General features: G+C 48.9%; 1 protein-coding gene across 1 annotated transcript in view; it reads right to left on the bottom strand.

The window, feature by feature from the left end:
- col11a1a (collagen, type XI, alpha 1a) overlaps window positions 1–20000 on the bottom strand; it is a 682771-nt gene that overhangs the window by 385239 nt on the left and 277532 nt on the right. The window contains exons 19-20 of the mRNA XM_041208311.1: window positions 9794–9847; window positions 9604–9648 (exon numbers count right to left, since the gene is read on the bottom strand). Coding sequence (XP_041064245.1) covers window positions 9604–9648; window positions 9794–9847 — 99 coding nt within the window. The remainder of the gene's footprint in view (window positions 1–9603; window positions 9649–9793; window positions 9848–20000) is intronic.

Below are 20000 nucleotides of genomic sequence, written 5' to 3'. Positions count from 1 at the left end.
GAAGGGAATAGAGTTATTGATGGGAATATGGTTATTGATGAGAATAGAGTTATTGATGGGAATATGGTTATTGATGCGAATAGAGTTATTGATGGGAATATGGTTATTAATGGGAATATGGTTATTGAAGGGAATAGAGTTATTGATGGGAATATGGTTATTGATGGGAATATGGTTATTGATGGGAATATGGTTATTGATGCGAATACGGTTATTGATGGGAATATGGTTATTGATGGGAATATGGTTATTGATGGGAATGATCCTTTGAAAATGATCTGTATGAAATTAACAAGGTGAGGCAACAATGAAAAGCGAAACAAAAACAGGAAATGCTGGAAAAACTCAGCAGGTCTGACAGCATCGGTGTTGAGAGAAACAGAGTTAACGTTTTGAGTTCAAGCTCTGAAGGAGTCATACGGACTCGAAGCCTGAACTCTGTTTCTCTCTCCACCAGCCACCTGTCACACCAGCTGAGCTTTTCCAGCATTTTCTATTTTTATTTCAGATTTCCAGCATCCGCAGTATTTCGTTTTTATGATAGCGATCTGTTGGATTCTCGTCAGCAGTTTGTTGGATCCTGTTTACACACTTGTTGTAAGGGGTGGTTGAGTTGGTCCTAATGATAGAGTTGAGTAGCAGACAATCCATAGGTTGAAACGTTGTGTTTATTTACAAAGGCGCTCAGCAGCAACTAAACATGTGCTAATACTTCAAACTGTATCTCTACACTACTCTAACTACCAACTACTGACTGCAGACTACTGGCTAGAGGTAGCCCACGCTACTCTGCGATTGGATACTAAGATTATGTGATCTTCCACATCCTTCTTAAAGGTAAACTACACATCAGATTACCACATCCCTCCCCCTTTACTCAAATACATTTTATATTTACAATTACAATTTTCTCAAAATATCAAATTACTGATGAGTAATTTACAAATTCAGCCTTTCTGGGGGTTTCCTTATGCATGTAGAGTGTCTCAGCTCTACAACTTCAGATTTTTTGTCAGGAACCTCCTTTTCCAGAGATGTCCGAACATCAGGTGGGCTCCTGCAGTTCTGTATCCTCCACTCTTGAAGGTACATCAGGCATGTCTGTCCTGGGTTGAGTTCTCTCAACAGGAAACACTGACCCAGTCGTGAACACTGGTGGAATCATTTGTTGGTGCATAGCTTCTCCCTTCCTTAGATGATCCACATGTCTCCGTATGACTCAGCCATATGTAAGATAGAGGTCCAGTCACTGCACCTATTTCACCCGGTAACAACTTTGGTCCTTCTCCAAAGTTCTTCACATATACCATCTCTCCCACGGTAAATTTCCTCTCAACACTATGACAGTCATGTCCAGTTTTCTGAATCCTTTCCACCTTCCCCTCTAAATTCTGCATTATTAAACTCAATCTCATCCTGAGGCAGTGTTTCATCATTAACTCTGCAGCTGTGACACCTGTTGTTGTGTGAGGGGTGGTCCTATAATGGAAAAGAAAGTGTGCTAGCTCGGTTGCTATGAAATCTCCAGTTAATTTCTTCATGTCTGTCTTGAATGTTTGAACTGCACTTTTGGTCAGTCCAACTAAGGAAGGGTGGTATGGTAAAGCTTTTACATGAATGATACTGTTGAGGCTGATAAACCTTTGAAACTCAGCACTCGTAAATGCCGTGCCGTTATCAGATTCCTGGTAGCCTGTGAATGGCAAAACTTTAACGCAACTTCTCAAGTGTAGCAGAAGATGTTGACTTCACCTCAAACATGTCCATCCACTTTGAATGGGCATCGACATGAGCAGAAACATTGTTCCCATGAAAGGTCCCACATAGTCAATGTGTAACCGCACCCAGGGTCTACCTGGCCACTCCCAAGGGTGGAATGAAGCTGTTGAAGGTAACTTCTGAAGTTGTTGACATTGCATACAATTCTTCACTAAGCTCTCAATTTCTTCATCCATCCCAGGCCACCATAGATAGCTACGTGCTATGGTCTCCATTCGGGATATTTCTGGATGTGAGCTGTGTAGTTCAATTAGCAATGGCTCTCCCTTTGGAGGAACTCTCATTCATGCTCCCCACAATAAGATGCCATCCTGGCTAGTTATTTCATGCCTTCTGTTAAAGTTTAGTTTCATTTCATCAGATACAGGTGGTAGTGACCAACTATGAAGCACTTGTTCTCGGACTTGAGATAGGACTGGGTCCTGACTTGTCCAGTCTCTGATCTGTTGAGCACATACTAGTGATGAATCAAAGAAATGTAACAACAAAATAAGTTCTTGTGGAACTAGGACTTCCTCATTCTTTTCTTGTGAAGGTAAACGACTAAGTGCATTGGTGTTTGCAATTTGACTACCTGTTCTATGTATGAAAGTATACTCGTGTTTCTGTGTCTTCTTTCTAGCGCTGACTTTAATCTCGGCCTTATTTTTGATTTCTATATTGGCCCGATTACTCTCAGATGTAAGCTCAACTGGAGTGAACTCAGTGGTTGAGGCTCCCAGAATTTCATCATCTGTTTGCTCCTTTGAAAATCCTGCGACTTTTGCCTCCAAAACCTTTTTTGGCTTCATGTAGCTGGTTCTTCAGCTCTTCCGCCTCTTTTATGTATTTGTTTGCTGCCTCCTGGAAAATTGAACATTGTTGTGTCCTCTCTGCCAACTCATCCTTCAGTTTGTTCGAAGAGGTGCTGAATTCTTTCCATTTCTGTCCGTACTTTTCCAGAGGTACAAACTCCGATCTGAGGGAATCTTGCCATGTGGGAAGGTCTTTCAGCAGGTTTTCCTTTTTCCTTTCAAAGGTTGCTCACCTCGTCTTGAACTCTGACCTTAAACATGGTGTCTTTGAGTTCCTCCTGCTGTTCTTTCATGTTTTGGTTTAAGACATCCTGCATTTCTTCCAGTTGTTGAGTTTTTACACGCTCCTTTTCCAAAGCAGAAACGTTTCCTGCTTCCTTTTGGAATCTCAGTGGTCCCTCAAGGTCGATTCCCCTTAGCCCGTTTCACCCTAGGATGCTTGATCCTCTGCCTCTCAATACCAACATTGGCAGTATTACCGTTTGGCTCCCATAATGAACTGTTACTTTACTTATGTCTTTAACTTGGATGTCTTCACCCGTGTATGTTTTTAATTGGGTAACTGTTTCTTACAAAAGTAATTAATGTTCCCCATTACTCAGATATTTGAACGTATGTTCCCCAATTACTGTAGTGGAAGCTCCTGTGTCCACTTCCATTTGAACAGGTCTGCCATTCACTTTCAATGTTACACAGATTGGTTCTGTTCTTCCAACCTTTAAGTTACACAATGAATAACTATCTGAATCTGTTGCTTCAGGCTCTTCTACATTGTAGCTCTCATGTTTTTTTTTAGTTTAAATGCCTGCTTGACTATTTCCTGCACTGTTTCATTATGTGTCCATTTTTATGACAATAGAAACACTATTATTTTAAAATGATAATTGTTAAAGGATTGTTTGTTTCCACCTCTACTAATATTACTCCTTGTTTTCACTGCTGAGTCATTTTTTTTCTCCTTTTCCTGCCTCTCAGTGGAGCATTGCATTTTGCCATCCTTTTTGGTTGGGGATTCCCGGTGTGGAGGTTGGCGCCAGTTTGTGCTCCCTGTATGGCTTTCGAATCTCTAACTGCACTTTCCATGGCCAGCGCTATCTCTAGGCTTTCTTAAAATCCAAACTTGTTTTGGATAACAATCGCTTCTGAATCATATCCTCATTCACATTGCACACTAAATGATCTCTAAGCATATAGCTTAAGGATGTATCAAACTCACAATTCTCTGTTAATTGCTTCGAGCTTGCCACATAACTCATAGCTGTCTCCCCCGGGGCTGTAACTCTTCAATTAAACTTGAACCTTTGCACCGTTACTGTGGGCTTTGCTTGGTGATGGCCCTTCACCAGCTCCACTAACTCATCAACAATTCTCGAGTCTGAGGCACTGGGTGCCCTCAAACTTTGAATCAAACCATGTGATTCCCACATGTACTTAAGAAGATCACCCGCCTCTTCTCTTCCCCTGTAACTTCATTCGCTTGGAAAAAGAGAGAGACGCTCAATGTAGTGAACCAATCACCCGTTGCTGGATCAAAAGGATCAATTCTCCGAATTGCAGCATACTGTGAGGGAGTTACTCAACAATTTGAATGGACCTTCTACTTATAACATGTTTAATCCTGGTCACCAGTTTGTTGGATCCTGTTTACACGCTTGTTATAAGGGCTGGCTGATTTGGTACAAATGATAGAGTTGAGTGGCAGACACTTCATAGGTAGAAACTCAGTGTTTATTTACAAAGGTAACTCAGCAGCAATGAAACATGTGCTAACACTTCAAACTCTATCTCTACACTACTCTAACTGCTAACTACTGACTACAGGCTACTAACCACAGAGGTAGTCTGCGTTAGTCTGCTATTGGATACTAAGATCATGTGATCTTCCAATATAACGTTCTTCTTAAAGATAAATTACAGGTTACCACAGATTCAAATTTCAGACGGCACAAATGGAGACCAGCCAGCCTATTGTGTCTCTACTGGCTCTTTGAAAGCCCTATCCAATTAGTCCCACTCACAAGAACATCAAAAAATAGGAACAGGAATAGATCATTCAGCCCTTCCAGCCTTCTCCACCATTCAATACAAACATGGCTGATTTTCTCCCTCAGCTTCTCTTTCCTACCTGCTCCCCATATTCCTCAATTCTGTGAGAGATCAAAAACCAATTGTTGAATTGTTGTGTTGAATGTACTCAACGATGGAGCAACCACAACTTTCTCTGGGAGAGAATTCCAAAGATTCACAACCCTTTGAGTGAAGTAATTTCTCCTCATCTCAGTCTGAAATGATCCTGAGACTGTGCTCCTGGGGGTTTTTGATTCTCCAACCAGCAGAAACAATCTCTCAGCGTCCACTCCATCGAACCCCCTGAGAATCTTGAACATTTCAATGTGATGCCTCTCATTCTTCTAAACTCCAGAGAATATAAACCCAACTTACCCAGCCTCTCGTCATGGGCAACCCTCTCATCCCAGGGACCAATCTAGTGAACCTTTTCTGAACTCCTTTCACAGCAATAATGTCCTTTCTTAAATGTGGAAGCCAAAACTGCACACTGTATTCCAGATGTGGTCTCACCAAAATCCTGTGCAACTGTAGCAAGACTTCTTTATTCTTGTACTCCAATCTTCTTTCAATAAAGGCCAACAAGCCATTTGCTTTCCTAATTGCTTGCTTCACCTGCATGCTAACTTTCTGTGTTCCTTGTGCAAGCACATCTTAAAGTCTCTTTGAACATCAACTCTTCTAAGTTTATCACCTTTTAAAACTTATTCTGCTTTTCTGTTCTTGCTCCCAAGGTGAGTTATGTCACACTTCCCCACTTTCAAATCACCCAGATCTTCTGGTCTCGAGGCCATTGCAGACCTGCTATGTGCTACAGGGCCCAACAGGAGTCCCAAATGCACTGACTCATGGGAACTTCTGATGGGCAATTCCACCTCCCCAGGATCCTCGGAACAGTGTCCAACTCTGAGTTAGAGTCGGAAACTTTAGACAGTTCCGACTCACTTATCCAGGAAATGTTAAACAGGAAAATCTTGTTATAATTCCTGGGTAAGTATACACTCCCGTCTCTCCCCTCGACTTGACTGCACCCATCACCTGATTCCCAGCCTGACCCAAAACCACCACCCCCCAACTTGACTGACTAGCTCCCACCACCCAACTCCCTCCCAACTGCCTGTCAACCCCAATGGCCCCCCAACTCACCTCCAACCCAACCTCATCATCCTGCCCAGCTGTCACCATACCCCCCTTACCCATTTACCTCACACACCCTGCTCACTTAAACACCTACACATTCACCCATTCATTCATACACTAACACACTGAAAAACTGCTTAAATGGGAGAGATGGTGGTGTAGTAGTAATGTCACTGAGCTGCAGAGACCCAGGGCTAATGCTCTGGGGATGTGGGTTCAAATCCCACAGGAGCTGGTGGAATTTAACTTCAATTAACAAATAAACCTGGAGCTAAAAGCTAGTCTAATTAAATTGTTGTTGTTGATGTAAAACCCATCTGGTTCACTAACGCCCTTTAGGGAGGGAAATCTGCTGTCCTTACCTGGTCTGGCCTACATGTGACTCCAGATCCACAGCAATGTGGTTGACTCTGAAATGCCCTGTGAAATGGCCTAGCAAGAAAAGTGAGTGGAGCAGTGTCTGTATCCTGAGGGTGATCACTGCTCCTCAGGAGATTCAGGCCACTGTCTTGTTACCCGCTCTCTTAACCTGCCTATGTCTCTCCTCGCAGCTTACATTCCCTAGTTTTGTATCATCAGCAAACATTGGATACATTACTCATGCTCTCTTCTAAGTCATTAATATCCACTGTAAACAGCTTGAGGCGCCAATGCAGATCCTTGCAGCACTCCACCATTCATTGCCTGCCAACTTGAAAAAGTCCTGTTAATCCCTACTCCCTGCTCCCTGTCCATTAGCCGATTCTCTATCCATTAGATTATCCACAACTCTATGAGTCCTAATCTTATGTAAAAGCTTTTTTTATGTTACAGCTCTGCTCTTTTCCAATAGCCCTGCATATTTCTCCTTTTCAAATATTTTTCCAATTCCCTTTTGAAAGTTATTATTGAATCTGCTTCCACCGCCCTTTCAGGCAGCGTGTTCCAGATCACAACAACTTGCTGTGTAAAAAGAAATCATCCTCATCTCCCCCTCTGGTTCTCTTACTGATTCTTTTCATTCTGTGTCCCTTTGGTTACTGACCCTCCTGCCACTGGAAACAGTTTCTCCTTATTTACTCTATCCAAACTCCTCATGATTGTGAACACCTCGATTAAATCTCCCCTTAACCGTCTCTGTTCTAAGGAGAACAATCCCAGCTTCTCCAGTCTCTCCACGTTAACTGAAGTCCCTCATCCCTGGACCCATTGGAGTAAATCTCCTCCGCACCCTCTCCAAAGCCTCAACATCCTTCCTAAAGTGTGGAGCCAGTATTCAGGGAATCATAGAAATTTGCGGCACAAAGGAGGCCATTCAGCCCATCATGTCTGTGCCAACCAAAAAATAACTATCCAGCCTAGTCCTCTCTGTGAATGGAAACAGGTCCTTCCCATCCACTCTATCCAGGTCCCTCATAATTTTATACACCTCAATTAAATCTCCCCTCAGTCTCCTCAGTTCCAAAGAAAACAACCCCAGTCTCTCCGATCTTTCCTCAGGGATAAAATTCTCCAATCCCGGCCACATCTTTGTAAGTCCCTCTCTCGTGTGATCACATTCTTCCTGAAATGTAGCGACCAGACTATACTCAGTATTCTAGCTGTGGTCTAACTAGTGTTTTATCCAGTTCCAGTGGAATCTCCCTGCTCTTATATTCAAAACCTCAGCAAATAAAGGAAAATATTCCAGACACCTTCTTTAAACCACCTTGTCTATTTGTTATCATAAGGAACATAAGAAATAGGAGCAGAGGTAGGCCACATGGCCCATCGAGCTTGCTCCTCTATTCAATATGATCATGGCTGATCTTGGGCTTCAACTCCACTTTCCTGCCCACTCCCCATGTCCCTTAATTACCTGAGAGACCAAAACTCTGTCTCTTCCAACCTTAAATGCGTTCAATAATGAAGCATCCACAACTCTCTGGGGCAGATAATTCCAAAGATCACAACACTCTGAGTGAAGAAATTTCTACACATCTCAGCCCCTTATCTTGAAACTATGCCCCCATAGACCCTCAGCCAGAGGAAACAATCTTGGAGATTTCAATGAGATCACTTTATTCTAAACTCCAGAGGATATGTCCTGCTAGTTTCAGCAATCTACACTCCCAGGTCCCTCTGCTCCTCTACATTCCTCAGTTTCCTCCCATTTATTGTGAATTCCCTTGTCTGACCTCCCCAAATACATTACCTCACATTTCTCCAGATTGAATTCCATTTGCCACTGTCCTGTCCACCTGACCAGCCCATTGATATCTTCCTGCAGTTTACAGCTTTCTTCCTCACTACCAACCAATCGGCCAATTTCTTTATCATCGACAAGCTTCTTAATCACACTCCCCACATTTAAGTCTAAAACATTGCTATATATGATGAACAGAGAGGGAGACAGTACTGAGCCCTGTGGAATCCCACTGGAAACAGCCTTCCAGACATACAAACACCCATCAACCATTACCCTTTGCTTCCTGTCCCTGAGACAACTTTGGATTCAAAGTGAAACTTTTCGATGGGTTTTTAATTTTCTGACCAGTCTGCCAGGTGGGACTTTATCAAAAGCCTGACAAAACCCCACATAAACTACATCGAACACATCACCCTTATCAACCCTCTCAAAATATTCAATCCCATTAGTCAGACACAAGCTTCCTTTAACAAGTCCACGCTTTCTTTGATTAATCTGTGTCTTTCCAAAGGAGGGTTTATTTTGTCCTCCAGATCTTTTTCCAATAATTTTCCCACCATTGAGGTTAGACTGACTGATCTGTAATTACTCGGTCTATCCCCTTCTCCCTTTTTAAACAATGGTACAATACTAACTGTTCTGCAGTCCTCTGGCACCACACCTGAAGTCAGAGAGGATTGAAATGATGGTCAGAGATTCCATTATTTCTTCTCTTGATTCCCTTAACAATCTGGGATACATTTCAAGCAGACCTGGGGATCTGTCCACTTTCCAGGATGATAAACTCACTGTTTATCCTGTTCACTATCTCACTCAGCTGCTCCTTTATAATGTCCGATTTGTCCCTTTCTTCTGTGGAAATAGAATCATTGTAAACCTTCTGTCTCCACACTAGCTGTTTGCTCTCTAATAGGCTCAACTCTTCCCTTAGTTCTCCCTCCATAATTTATAATTCATAATACATCATTTATAAAACATCTTTGAATTGTTGTTGATTTTATTTGTCGATATTTTTTGTCTCCTCTATTTTCCTTCCTAATTCCCTTTATAATTTCACACCTGTGCTTTTTATACTCTGGGTTTTCTGTAATGTTGAAATCTCAGTAACAGAGATAAGCTTCTGTTCAATGGGCTGTTTGACATCCAGAGGGGATAAGTTTGGGAGTCCCTCCCCTTTTTCTCATGGGAACGTATTTTATTTTGAAGTCTCTCCATTTCCTCCTTCAATGTCTCCCACTGCCCTGACACTGATTCACCTTCGAGGAGTTGCCCCCAGTCCACATTCTCCAGATCACATCTCAGTTCATGTATTGGCCTTTCTTACTTAAAAATTCCCTCTTTCCTTGTCCTTTCTCAGAACTATGCTATATCTAACAGAATTAGGATCACTCCACACCAAAATCCTCTCCCACTGATACCCCTTCCACCTGCCCATGTTTCATTGTCCAGCACCACCTCTTCTCTTTGCAAACAACACTGTAACTGAGATCTAACGAGTGTTTAATAAAGTTTATTATAACTTCCTTGCTGTTGCATTGTACTCCTCTCTTAATAAAGCCAAGGATGCCATATACTTTCTTTTTGAACACCCTTCTTAAACTGTCCTGCCATCTTTCCAGAATTGTTTTGAAGATTATCCCAAAATGGGTAACTTACAGCTTCACCAGGCAACCCTCGTGGCCCAATCTCTCCATCATCACCCTGAAAAACACAAAACATTCAACCAGGTTTGTAACAGGAGGGAAGGAAAGGATTTCGAACAAAGAACTGAACCTATCAGACCTGTCAGATACTAAGTGATGAGAAACTGAAGCGACAGAGAGATTAAGTTTCTTTACAGACTTACCCTTTCACCATCATCGCCTGGTGGTCCAGGTGGACCCAGTGCTCCTGTCTCACCCTGTGAAAATACAGCAACAGCAGGTGTTACACATTAAACCCACTGCTTCCATCTCACTCCATTCAATGTATTGAACCGCCAACAATAGAAATACTTGCAAAAGCTGCAAAACATGTACTTTACATAAAAACAGCATGATGGAATCATTGCCAAGGCGATCCCACCTGCTTTTACTGCGCAATGTCATACAGAGAGTATAAAACTCAAGTAATTGTACCACTTAATGCCTCTGTGTCAATAATTAATGTGGAATGAAATCAACAAAATTAGAATCTTACTGCACAGAATGAGGCCATTCAGCCCATTGTGCCTGTGCTGGCTCTTTGAAAGAGCTATTCAATTAGTCCCACTCCCCCTGCTCCTTCCTCAATGTCCTGCAAGTATCTTCTTTTCAAATATTTCTCTAATTCTCTTTTGAAAGTTATTATTGAATCTGCTTCCACCATCATTTCAGGCTGCGCGTTCAAGATAATAAAAATCATTTCTAAAATAGATTGTCATCTCCCCAACTTTTGCTGATTCTCTTCAATCCATGTCCCTCTGATTAACAACCCTCCTGCCCAGGTTCTGAGAGGAATTCAGGGACAAGATCATAACTTTTCTCTTCTGAAAGAAAGTCTGGTATTAACCCAGATTGTGTAGCGGAAACATGACAATCCAGCACAGAAATAATGACAGCAAGAATGGTGCTCTCTCAGAGTTGGTCAGGAGGGAGTTCCAGGATTTTGACTCAGCGACAGTGAAGGAATGGTGATTTTTTTCCAAGTCAGGATGGTGAGTGACTTGGAGGGGAACTTCCAGGTGGTGGTGTTCCCATGTGTCTGCTGTCCTTGTCCTTCTAGATGGTGGTGGTCATGGGTTTGGAAGGTGCTGATGAAGGAGCCTTTTAACAGGTGAAGGTGTTGCAATCTCTAAGGAGACTCCATCCTGATTTAGCAATCTCCAATCTCTCGGTGACTGGCGGGAGTGAGGCGCAGAGAGACACAGAGACTGGGTGGGTGGTGGGGGGGCGTTGGGGGAGTGGGTGGTGGAGGGGAGAGAGAAAGAGAGAGAGAGAGAGAAAGAGGCACAGAGACTAAGACAGAGACAGAGATAAAAACAGAGGCAGACGGAGTGAGCAAGACAAGGGGAGGAAGTGGGAAGGGAGAGAGACAGAGAGATAAACACATGTGACAGGAATCCAGTGATGTTGTGAATAACAGTCCTAAGTTATAAGGAAATCAGTAAAATGTTTGGCAATTGTTCTTCCCTCTGAAGTTAATTTTCTTTTTAAGGAAGTGTCAGTCCCTTTAAGAGAAGTACTAACTGAGGCATTTCAATCTCCCTTTCTCTCTCGAGGATGATAAGCAGCTTCTCTCTGTAACATCTCCTTGGGGAAATCTCCAAGGGGATACTTATCATCCTCTTCCCTGTTTCACTGAGACTGAATATATATTCCTGCGGGAGTGAGAGGGTGAGAGGGTGGGGGTCACAGACTGGGGGAGTGAGAGGGTGAGGGGTGGGGGTCACAGACTGGGGGAGTGAGAGGGTGAGAGGGTGGGGGGGTGGGGGTCACAGACTGGGGGAGTGAGAGGGTGAGGGGTGGGGGTCACAGACTGGGGGAGTGAGAGGGTGAGGGGTGGGGGTCACAGACTGGGGGTGTGAGAGGGTGAGGGTGAGGGGTGGGGGTCACAGACTGGGGGAGTGAGAGGGTGAGGGGTGGGGGTCACAGACTGGGGGAGTGAGAGGGTGAGGGGTGGGGGGTGGGGGTCACAGACTGGGGGAGTGAGAGGGTGAGGGGTGGGGGTCACAGACTGGGGGAGTGAGAGGTTGAGGGGTGAGGGGGGGGGGTCACAGACTGGGGGTGTGAGAGGGTGAGGGGTGAGGGGTGGGGGGTCACAGACTGGGGGTGTGAGAGGGTGAGGGGTGAGGGGTGGGGGTCACAGACTGGGGGAGTGAGAGGGTGAGGGGTGGGGGTCACAGACTGGGGGTGTGAGAGGGTGAGGGGTGAGGGGTGGGGGTCACAGACTGGGGGAGTGAGAGGGTGAGGGGTGAGGGGTGGGGGTCACAGACTGGGGGTGTGAGAGGGTGAGGGGTGGGGGTGGGGGTCACAGACTGGGGGAGTGAGAGGGTGAGGGGTGGGGGTCACAGACTGGGGGTGTGAGAGGGTGAGGGGTGAGGGGTGGGGGTCACAGACTGGGGGTGTGAGAGGGTGAGGGGTGGGGGTCACAGACTGGGGGAGTGAGAGGGTGAGGGTGAGGGGTGGGGGTCACAGACTGGGGGAGTGAGAGGGTGAGGGTGGGGGGTGGGGGTCACAGACTGGGGGAGTGAGAGGGTGAGGGGTGGGGGTCACAGACTGGGGGTGTGAGAGGGTGAGGGTGAGGGGTGGGGGTCACAGACTGGGGGTGTGAGAGGGTGAGGGGTGAGGGGTGGGGGTCACAGACTGGGGGTGTGAGAGGGTGGGGGGTGAGGGGTGGGGGTCACAGACTGGGGGTGTGAGAGGGTGAGGGGTGGGGGTCACAGACTGGGGGAGTGAGAGGGTGAGGGTGAGGGGTGGGGGTCACAGACTGGGGGTGTGAGAGGGTGAGGGGTGGGGGTCACAGACTGGGGGAGTGAGAGGGTGAGGGTGAGGGGTGGGGGTCACAGACTGGGGGAGTGAGAGGGTGAGGGGTGGGGGTCACAGACTGGGGGTGTGAGAGGGTGAGGGGTGGGGGTCACAGACTGGGGGTGTGAGAGGGTGAGGGTGAGGGGTGGGGATCACAGACTGGGGGAGTGAGAGGGTGAGGGGTGGGGGTGGGGGTCACAGACTGGGGGAGTGAGAGGGTGAGGGGTGAGGGGTGGGGGTCACAGACTGGGGGTGTGAGAGGGTGGGGGGTGAGGGGTGGGGGTCACAGACTGGGGGTGTGAGAGGGTGGGGGGGTGAGGGGTGGGGGTCACAGACTGGGGGTGTGAGAGGGTGGGGGGTGAGGGGTGGGGGTCACAGACTGGGGGTGTGAGAGGGTGGGGGGTGAGGGGTGGGGGTCACAGACTGGGGGTGTGAGAGGGTGGGGGGTGAGGGGTGGGGGTCACAGACTGGGGGTGTGAGAGGGTGAGGGGTGGGGGTCACAGACTGGGGTTGTGAGAGGGTGAGGGTGAGGGGTGGGGGTCACAGACTGGGGGTGTGAGAGGGTGAGGGGTGGGGGTGGGGGTCACAGACTGGGGGTGTGAGAGGGTGAGGGGTGGGGGTCACAGACTGGGGGTGTGAGAGGGTGGGGGGGTGAGGGGTGGGGGTCACAGACTGGGGGTGTGAGAGGGTGAGGGTGAGGGGTGGGGGTCACAGACTGGGGGTGTGAGAGGGTGAGGGTGAGGGGTGGAGGTCACAGACTGGGGGAGTGAGAGGGTGAGGGGTGAGGGGTGGGGGTCACAGACTGGGGGTGTGAGAGGGTGAGGGGTGAGGGGTGGGGGTCACAGACTGGGGGAGTGAGAGTGTGAGGGGTGGGGGTCACAGACTGGGGGTGTGAGAGGGTGAGGGGTGAGGGGTGGGGGTCACAGACTGGGGGTGTGAGAGGGTGAGGGTGAGGGGTGGGGCTCACAGACTGGGGGAGTGAGAGGGTGAGGGTGAGGGGTGGGGGGTCACAGACTGGGGGAGTGAGAGGGTGAGGGGTGGGGGGTGGGGGTCACAGACTGGGGGAGTGAGAGGGTGAGGGGTGGGGGTCACAGACTGGGGGTGTGAGAGGGTGAGGGGTGAGGGGTGGGGGTCACAGACTGGGGGTGTGAGAGGGTGAGGGGGTGGGGGTCACAGACTGGGGGAGTGAGAGGGTGAGGGGGTGGGGGTCACAGACTGGGGGAGTGAGAGGGTGAGGGGTGGGGGTGGGGGTCACAGACTGGGGGTGTGAGAGGGTGAGGGGTGGGGGTGGGGGTCACAGACTGGGGGTGTGAGAGGGTGAGGGGTGGGGGTCACAGACTGGGGGTGTGAGAGGGTGGGGGGTGAGGGGTGGGGGTCACAGACTGGGGGGTGTGAGAGGGTGAGGGTGAGGGGTGGGGGTCACAGACTGGGGGTGTGAGAGGGTGAGGGTGAGGGGTGGGGGTCACAGACTGGGGGAGTGAGAGGGTGAGGGGTGAGGGGTGGGGGTCACAGACTGGGGGTGTGAGAGGGTGAGGGGTGAGGGGTGGGGGTCACAGACTGGGGGAGTGAGAGTGTGAGGGGTGGGGGGTCACAGACTGGGGGTGTGAGAGGGTGAGGGGTGAGGGGTGGGGGTCACAGACTGGGGGGTGTGAGAGGGTGAGGGGTGGGGGTCACAGACTGGGGGAGTGAGAGGGTGAGGGGTGAGGGGTGGGGGTCACAGACTGGGGGTGTGAGAGGGTGAGGGGTGAGGGGTGGGGGTCACAGACTGGGGGAGTGAGAGTGTGAGGGGTGGGGTCACAGACTGGGGGTGTGAGAGGGTGAGGGGTGAGGGGTGGGGGTCACAGACTGGGGGAGTGAGAGGGTGAGGGGTGGGGTCACAGACTGGGGGTGTGAGAGGGTGAGGGGTGAGGGGTGGGGGTCACAGACTGGGGGAGTGAGAGGGTGAGGGGTGGGGCTCACAGACTGGGGGTGTGAGAGGGTGAGGGGTGAGGGGTGGGGCTCACAGACTGGGGGAGTGAGAGGGTGAGGGGTGGGGGTCACAGACTGGGGGAGTGAGAGGGTGAGGGGTGGGGGTGGGGGTCACAGACTGGGGGAGTGAGAGGGTGAGGGGTGGGGGTCACAGACTGGGGGTGTGAGAGGGTGAGGGGTGAGGGGTGGGGGTCACAGACTGGGGGAGTGAGAGGGTGAGGGGTGGGGGTGGGGGTCACAGACTGGGGGTGTGAGAGGGTGAGGGTGAGGGGTGGGGGTCACAGACTGGGGGTGTGAGAGGGTGAGGGTGAGGGGTGGGGGTCACAGACTGGGGGTGTGAGAGGGTGAGGGGTGAGGGGTGGGGGTCACAGACTGGGGGTGTGAGAGGGTGAGGGTGAGGGGTGGGGGTCACAGACTGGGGGAGTGAGAGGGTGAGGGGTGGGGGTCACAGACTGGGGGAGTGAGAGGGTGAGGGGTGAGGGGTGGGGGTCACAGACTGGGGGTGTGAGAGGGTGAGGGGTGGGGGTCACAGACTGGGGGTGTGAGAGGGTGAGGGGTGAGGGGTGGGGGGTCACAGACTGGGGGTGTGAGAGGGTGAGGGGTGAGGGGTGGGGGTCACAGACTGGGGGGAGTGAGAGGGTGAGGGGTGGGGGTCACAGACTGGGGGTGTGAGAGGGTGAGGGTGAGGGGTGGGGCTCACAGACTGGGGGTGTGAGAGGGTGAGGGTGAGGGGTGGGGGTCACAGACTGGGGGAGTGAGAGGGTGAGGGGTGGGGGTGGGGGTCACAGACTGGGGGAGTGAGAGGGTGAGGGGTGGGGGTCACAGACTGGGGGTGTGAGAGGGTGAGGGTGAGGGGTGGGGGTCACAGACTGGGGGTGTGAGAGGGTGAGGGGTGAGGGGTGGGGGTCACAGACTGGGGGAGTGAGAGGGTGAGGGGTGAGGGGTGGGGGTCACAGACTGGGGGAGTGAGAGGGTGAGGGGTGGGGGTCACAGACTGGGGGAGTGAGAGGGTGAGGGGTGGGGGTCACAGACTGGGGGTGTGAGAGGGTGAGGGGTGGGGGTCACAGACTGGGGGAGTGAGAGGGTGAGGGGTGAGGGGTGGGGGTCACAGACTGGGGGAGTGAGAGGGTGAGGGGTGGGGGGTCACAGACTGGGGGTGTGAGAGGGTGAGGGGTGAGGGGTGGGGGTCACAGACTGGGGGAGTGAGAGTGTGAGGGGTGGGGGTCACAGACTGGGGGTGTGAGAGGGTGAGGGGTGAGGGGTGGGGGTCACAGACTGGGGGAGTGAGAGTGTGAGGGGTGAGGGGTGGGGGTCACAGACTGGGGGAGTGAGAGTGTGAGGGGTGGGGTTACACGACCCAGAGGTAGTGGAGGGAAGTTAGAGGTTGGGGTCAGTTTGAGTTCCTGGCTGCTGTCAGCGTAAAGAAGACATTTGTTATGGTTCCATTTCAGAGACAGTTTGATCAAAATGAAGATCTTGAAGTTGAAGGACAGGATGAACCTGGTTAGGAGGTTGGTTAGTCACTGGAAGACAGAGTAGGGACAATAGAGAGCCACTCGGGTTGAAAGGAAGATTCCACTGTGTCTCTTCTGGGGTCTCAACTATTCATTACATTTATTAATGATGATGCAGTAGTAACATTCGTGCCACACAAGTGCCAGGCAATGACCATCTCCAACAAGTGACAACTAACCATTGTCCCTTGACATTCAATGGTATTAGCATCACTGAATCCCCCCACTACCAACATTCTGGGGTTTGCGATTGACCAGAAACTGAACTAAACTAGCCATATACATACTGTGGCTACAAGAGCAGGTCAAAAGCTAGGAATCCTGCTCTGAGTAACTCACCTCCTGACTCCCCAAAGCCTGTCCACCATCTACAAGGCACAAGTCAGGAGTGTGATGGAATACTCCCCACTTGCCTGGATGAGTGCAGCTCCCACAACACTCAAGAAGTTTGACACCATCCAGGACAAAGCAGCCCACTTGATTGGCATCCCATCCACAAACATTCACTCCCTCCACCACTGATGCACAGTAGCAGCAGTGTGTGTACCATCTACAAGATGCACTGCAGGAATTCACCAAGGATCCTTAGACAGCACCTTCCAAACCCATGAGCACTACCACCTAGAAGGACAAGGGCAGCAGATAGATGGGAACACCACCACCTGGAAGTTCCCCTCCCAGTCACTCATCATCCTGACTTGGAAATATATCGCCGTTCCTTCACTGTCACTGGGTCAAAATCCTGGAACTCCCTCCCTAACAGCAATGTGGGTGTACCTACACCACATGGACTGCAGCGGTTCAAGAAGACAGCTCACCACCACCTTCTCAAGGGCAACTAGGGATGGGCAATAAAAGCTGGCCCAGCCAGTGACACCCACATCCCGTGGATGAATTAAAAAAAACAGTAGAGAACCATATATCCAAGTTCCTTGATGACACTCAAATTGGCAGCATAATGATTACTGTGGTCAGAGGATATAAATACAATGAGGGATTGATAGATTGAGAGTGTGCAAAATTGTGATGGATGGAATTCAGTGCAGGTAACAGGAGCACACTGGTTATGGTACTGGACTGGTAACGATCTAGAGATATGACTTCAAATCTCACCACAGCAGGCAGGGGAGTTTAAATTCAATTAAAATAAATCTGGAATTGAAGCTAATCTCAATGATGGTGCCCATGAAACTATCGGATTGTTGTGTAAACCCATCTGGTTCACTAATGCCCTTTAGGAAGGGAAATCTGTCATCCTTACCTGGTCTGGCCTACATGTGACTCCAGACCCACCACAATGTGGTTGGTCCTTACCTATCCTCTGAAATGGTCTAATAAACCATTCTGCCATTAAGAAGGCAGATCACCACCACCTTCTTGAGGGCAATTAGGGGTGGACAATAAATACAGGGCTAGCCAGTGATGCCCACATCTCAGGAATGATTAAAAAAAGGATCAACTTAACAACCTTGGATTAAGAAGGAATAGATCCATGCCTTGTTTAAACAGTTAAAAGCTAGGAATAGTGGAGCTCTGGAGAGATTTTGGGGTCCATTACAGAGCTCAGTAAAATAAAGTACACACAAAAATAATCTAAAAGGCTAATCGATGCTAGCCTTTACAATTAGAGAGCTAAGTTATAAAGGGAAGGAAGTTTTGCTACAGTTACACAAAGCCCTGGTTAGACCACATTTGGAGCACTTTGTACAGCTCTGGGCACTGAACCTCTTTGAGGGGATAGACTGGCCTAGGAAGGAGTACATTGCAGGTTCACCAGAATGATACCAGGACTCCAATGGTTAGATTGTGTGGGGAGATTACATTGGGCAGAATGTTCAGGTAGGTTTTTAGGGTGCGATTGGCAGGTCCAGGATTGGCCGGGGAACGGACTGCTGACCACGATCGGCCCTTGATCGCAAATTCACGCTGGCTGGTCAATAAACGGCTCAGTGCTGCTGGGGTGGGGGTGGGAGGAGACGTCAGCGTGGACGTGGGTGGGGGAGTGCTCTCCGGAAGCTTCCTGAGCTGCCTCAAGGTGCCGAAGACCTGAACAACCTAAACTAAAGGTCACAGGAACTGGAAAAAAAAGTGTCTGAGCTTCATAATCAATCACCTGAAAATGTAGATAATGGAAATGCTGCTCACAGAAAATCTCTTCCTAATTTATCACAGAAACCGTATCCTGCCCATGGATGAGGTTTCATGAAAAATGTAAAGGCCTCCTGGCTGACTCACCCACTCGCCAAGCGTAATATTGGGCAGGTAACAAAAATCCTCTGTTAACTGCAACGTTAATGGGCCTAATTTCCCTCTTAATTACCAGTGGGCATGCCGACCGATATCTATCGCGCAAGTGCATGGTTACCTCAGGGTGCCGACCCAACAGCTTCACACGCTATTTTACACTCAAGCAGGTCAGGCGAAAAATTCTGCCCATAAAGTAGGAGAGTATTCCCTGGAATATAGAATGTTATGGGGTGACCTGATTGGGTGTTTTAGGGTTTTGAAATGTATTGAAGGGGTAGAGAGAGAAACTTTTCCATTGGTCGGGGGACTAGGACAAGGGGACAGACCCAGAAAAGCAGAGCCAGGACATTCAGGAGAGAAATTAGAAAACACTTCCTTACACAAAGGGTGGTAGAAATAGCAAACACTCTCATGTGCAAGCAAGAAATGCTTGCTCAATTAATCATTTAAATCTGAGATTCATCAATTTTTTTCTAGGCAAGGATGTGAATGGATAAGGCAGCAAATCAGATAGAAGAAGCTTGAATAAGATCAGCCTTGATCTTATTCAATGGAGGAGTAGGATTGAGGGGCTAAATGGCCTCTTCCTGTTTATGTGTGCAACGCCAGAGGGTCAGGATGTCCAAGGACAGAAGATCAAAATGTCCATGACCCTAAGGCCAGAATTTACAAGGACAGAAGGTCAGAATGGTCAAGGTCAGAAGGTCAAAATGCCCGAGGTCTGGTGGTCAGAATGTCCAACATCAGAAGGTTAAAGTATCTGAGGTCAGAAGGTCAGAAGGCTCAAGGTCAGAATGTCCATGGTTGAAAGGTCAAAATGTCCAAGGTCGAATGTCAGAATGTCTGAAGTCAAAAGGTTAGAATGTCTGAGGTCTGAAGGCCAGAATGTCCAAGGCCAGAACATTAGAATATCCAAGGTCAGGAGGTCAGAATATCTGAGATTGAAAGGTCAGAATGTCCAAAGTCAGAAGGTCAGAATGTTCAAGATCATCAGGTCAGAATGTCCGAGGATGGACGGTCCAAGGTCAGAGGTCACAAGGTCTGTGGTTGGAAGGTCAGGATGTCCAAGGTCAAAAGGACAAAATGTCCAAGGTCGAAAGGTCAGAATGTCCTAGGTTGAATGGTCCTTGGTCAGAAGGTCAGAATGCCCGTGATTGGAAGGTCAGAATGTCCAAGGTTGAAAGGTCAGGATGTTCAAGGTCAAAAGGTCCAAGATCAGAAGGTCAGAATGTCTGTGGTCAGAAGGCCGGAAGATCCAAAGTATGAATTTAAGGATCTCCAATGTCCATCACTGGTCAAATCCTTGCTGACATTCCTGGTCTGATGACTCCTTAGGTTTAAAATTCTCATCCTTGTGCTCAAGTTCCTGCTTGGTCTCATCCCCTCCCTGTCTCGGTAATTTCTCCCAGATCTACAACCTTCCGAGATCCCTGCTCTCCTCTCAGTCTGGCACCTTGAGCATCTGGAATTTCTTCCCATGCCTTCAGATGCCTGACAGTAAGAAATAGGAGCAAGAGTGGAGCAAGAGTGGGCCCTAAGCTTCGGAAACAGTTCTCTAAACATCTTTACTTCTCTGCCCTTCTCTCCTCCTTTAAGACTCCATAAACCTTGACTCATTGACCAAGCATTTGGTCACTTGTCAAACTTTCCATGTGGTTTGGCGTCAAACATTCTCTGATGATGCTTCCATGAAGCACTTTGCAATGTTTAACTGTGTTCAAAGTGCCTTCAAAATGCAAGTTCTTGATCTCAATAGAGTTGATTTTCTGGACAGCAGATGTTTAAAGCTTCATGTACAAAGAAAAATAACGGGAGTGAGGCTGACAAGCCCCCTGGACCT

Source organism: Carcharodon carcharias, chromosome 16 (genome assembly GCF_017639515.1).
Source record: "Carcharodon carcharias isolate sCarCar2 chromosome 16, sCarCar2.pri, whole genome shotgun sequence".
In the NCBI taxonomy this organism is placed as follows: Eukaryota; Metazoa; Chordata; class Chondrichthyes; order Lamniformes; family Lamnidae; genus Carcharodon; species Carcharodon carcharias.
The sequence above is the reverse complement of the archived record's forward strand: the minus strand, read 5'-3'. Positions and strand labels throughout refer to the sequence as shown.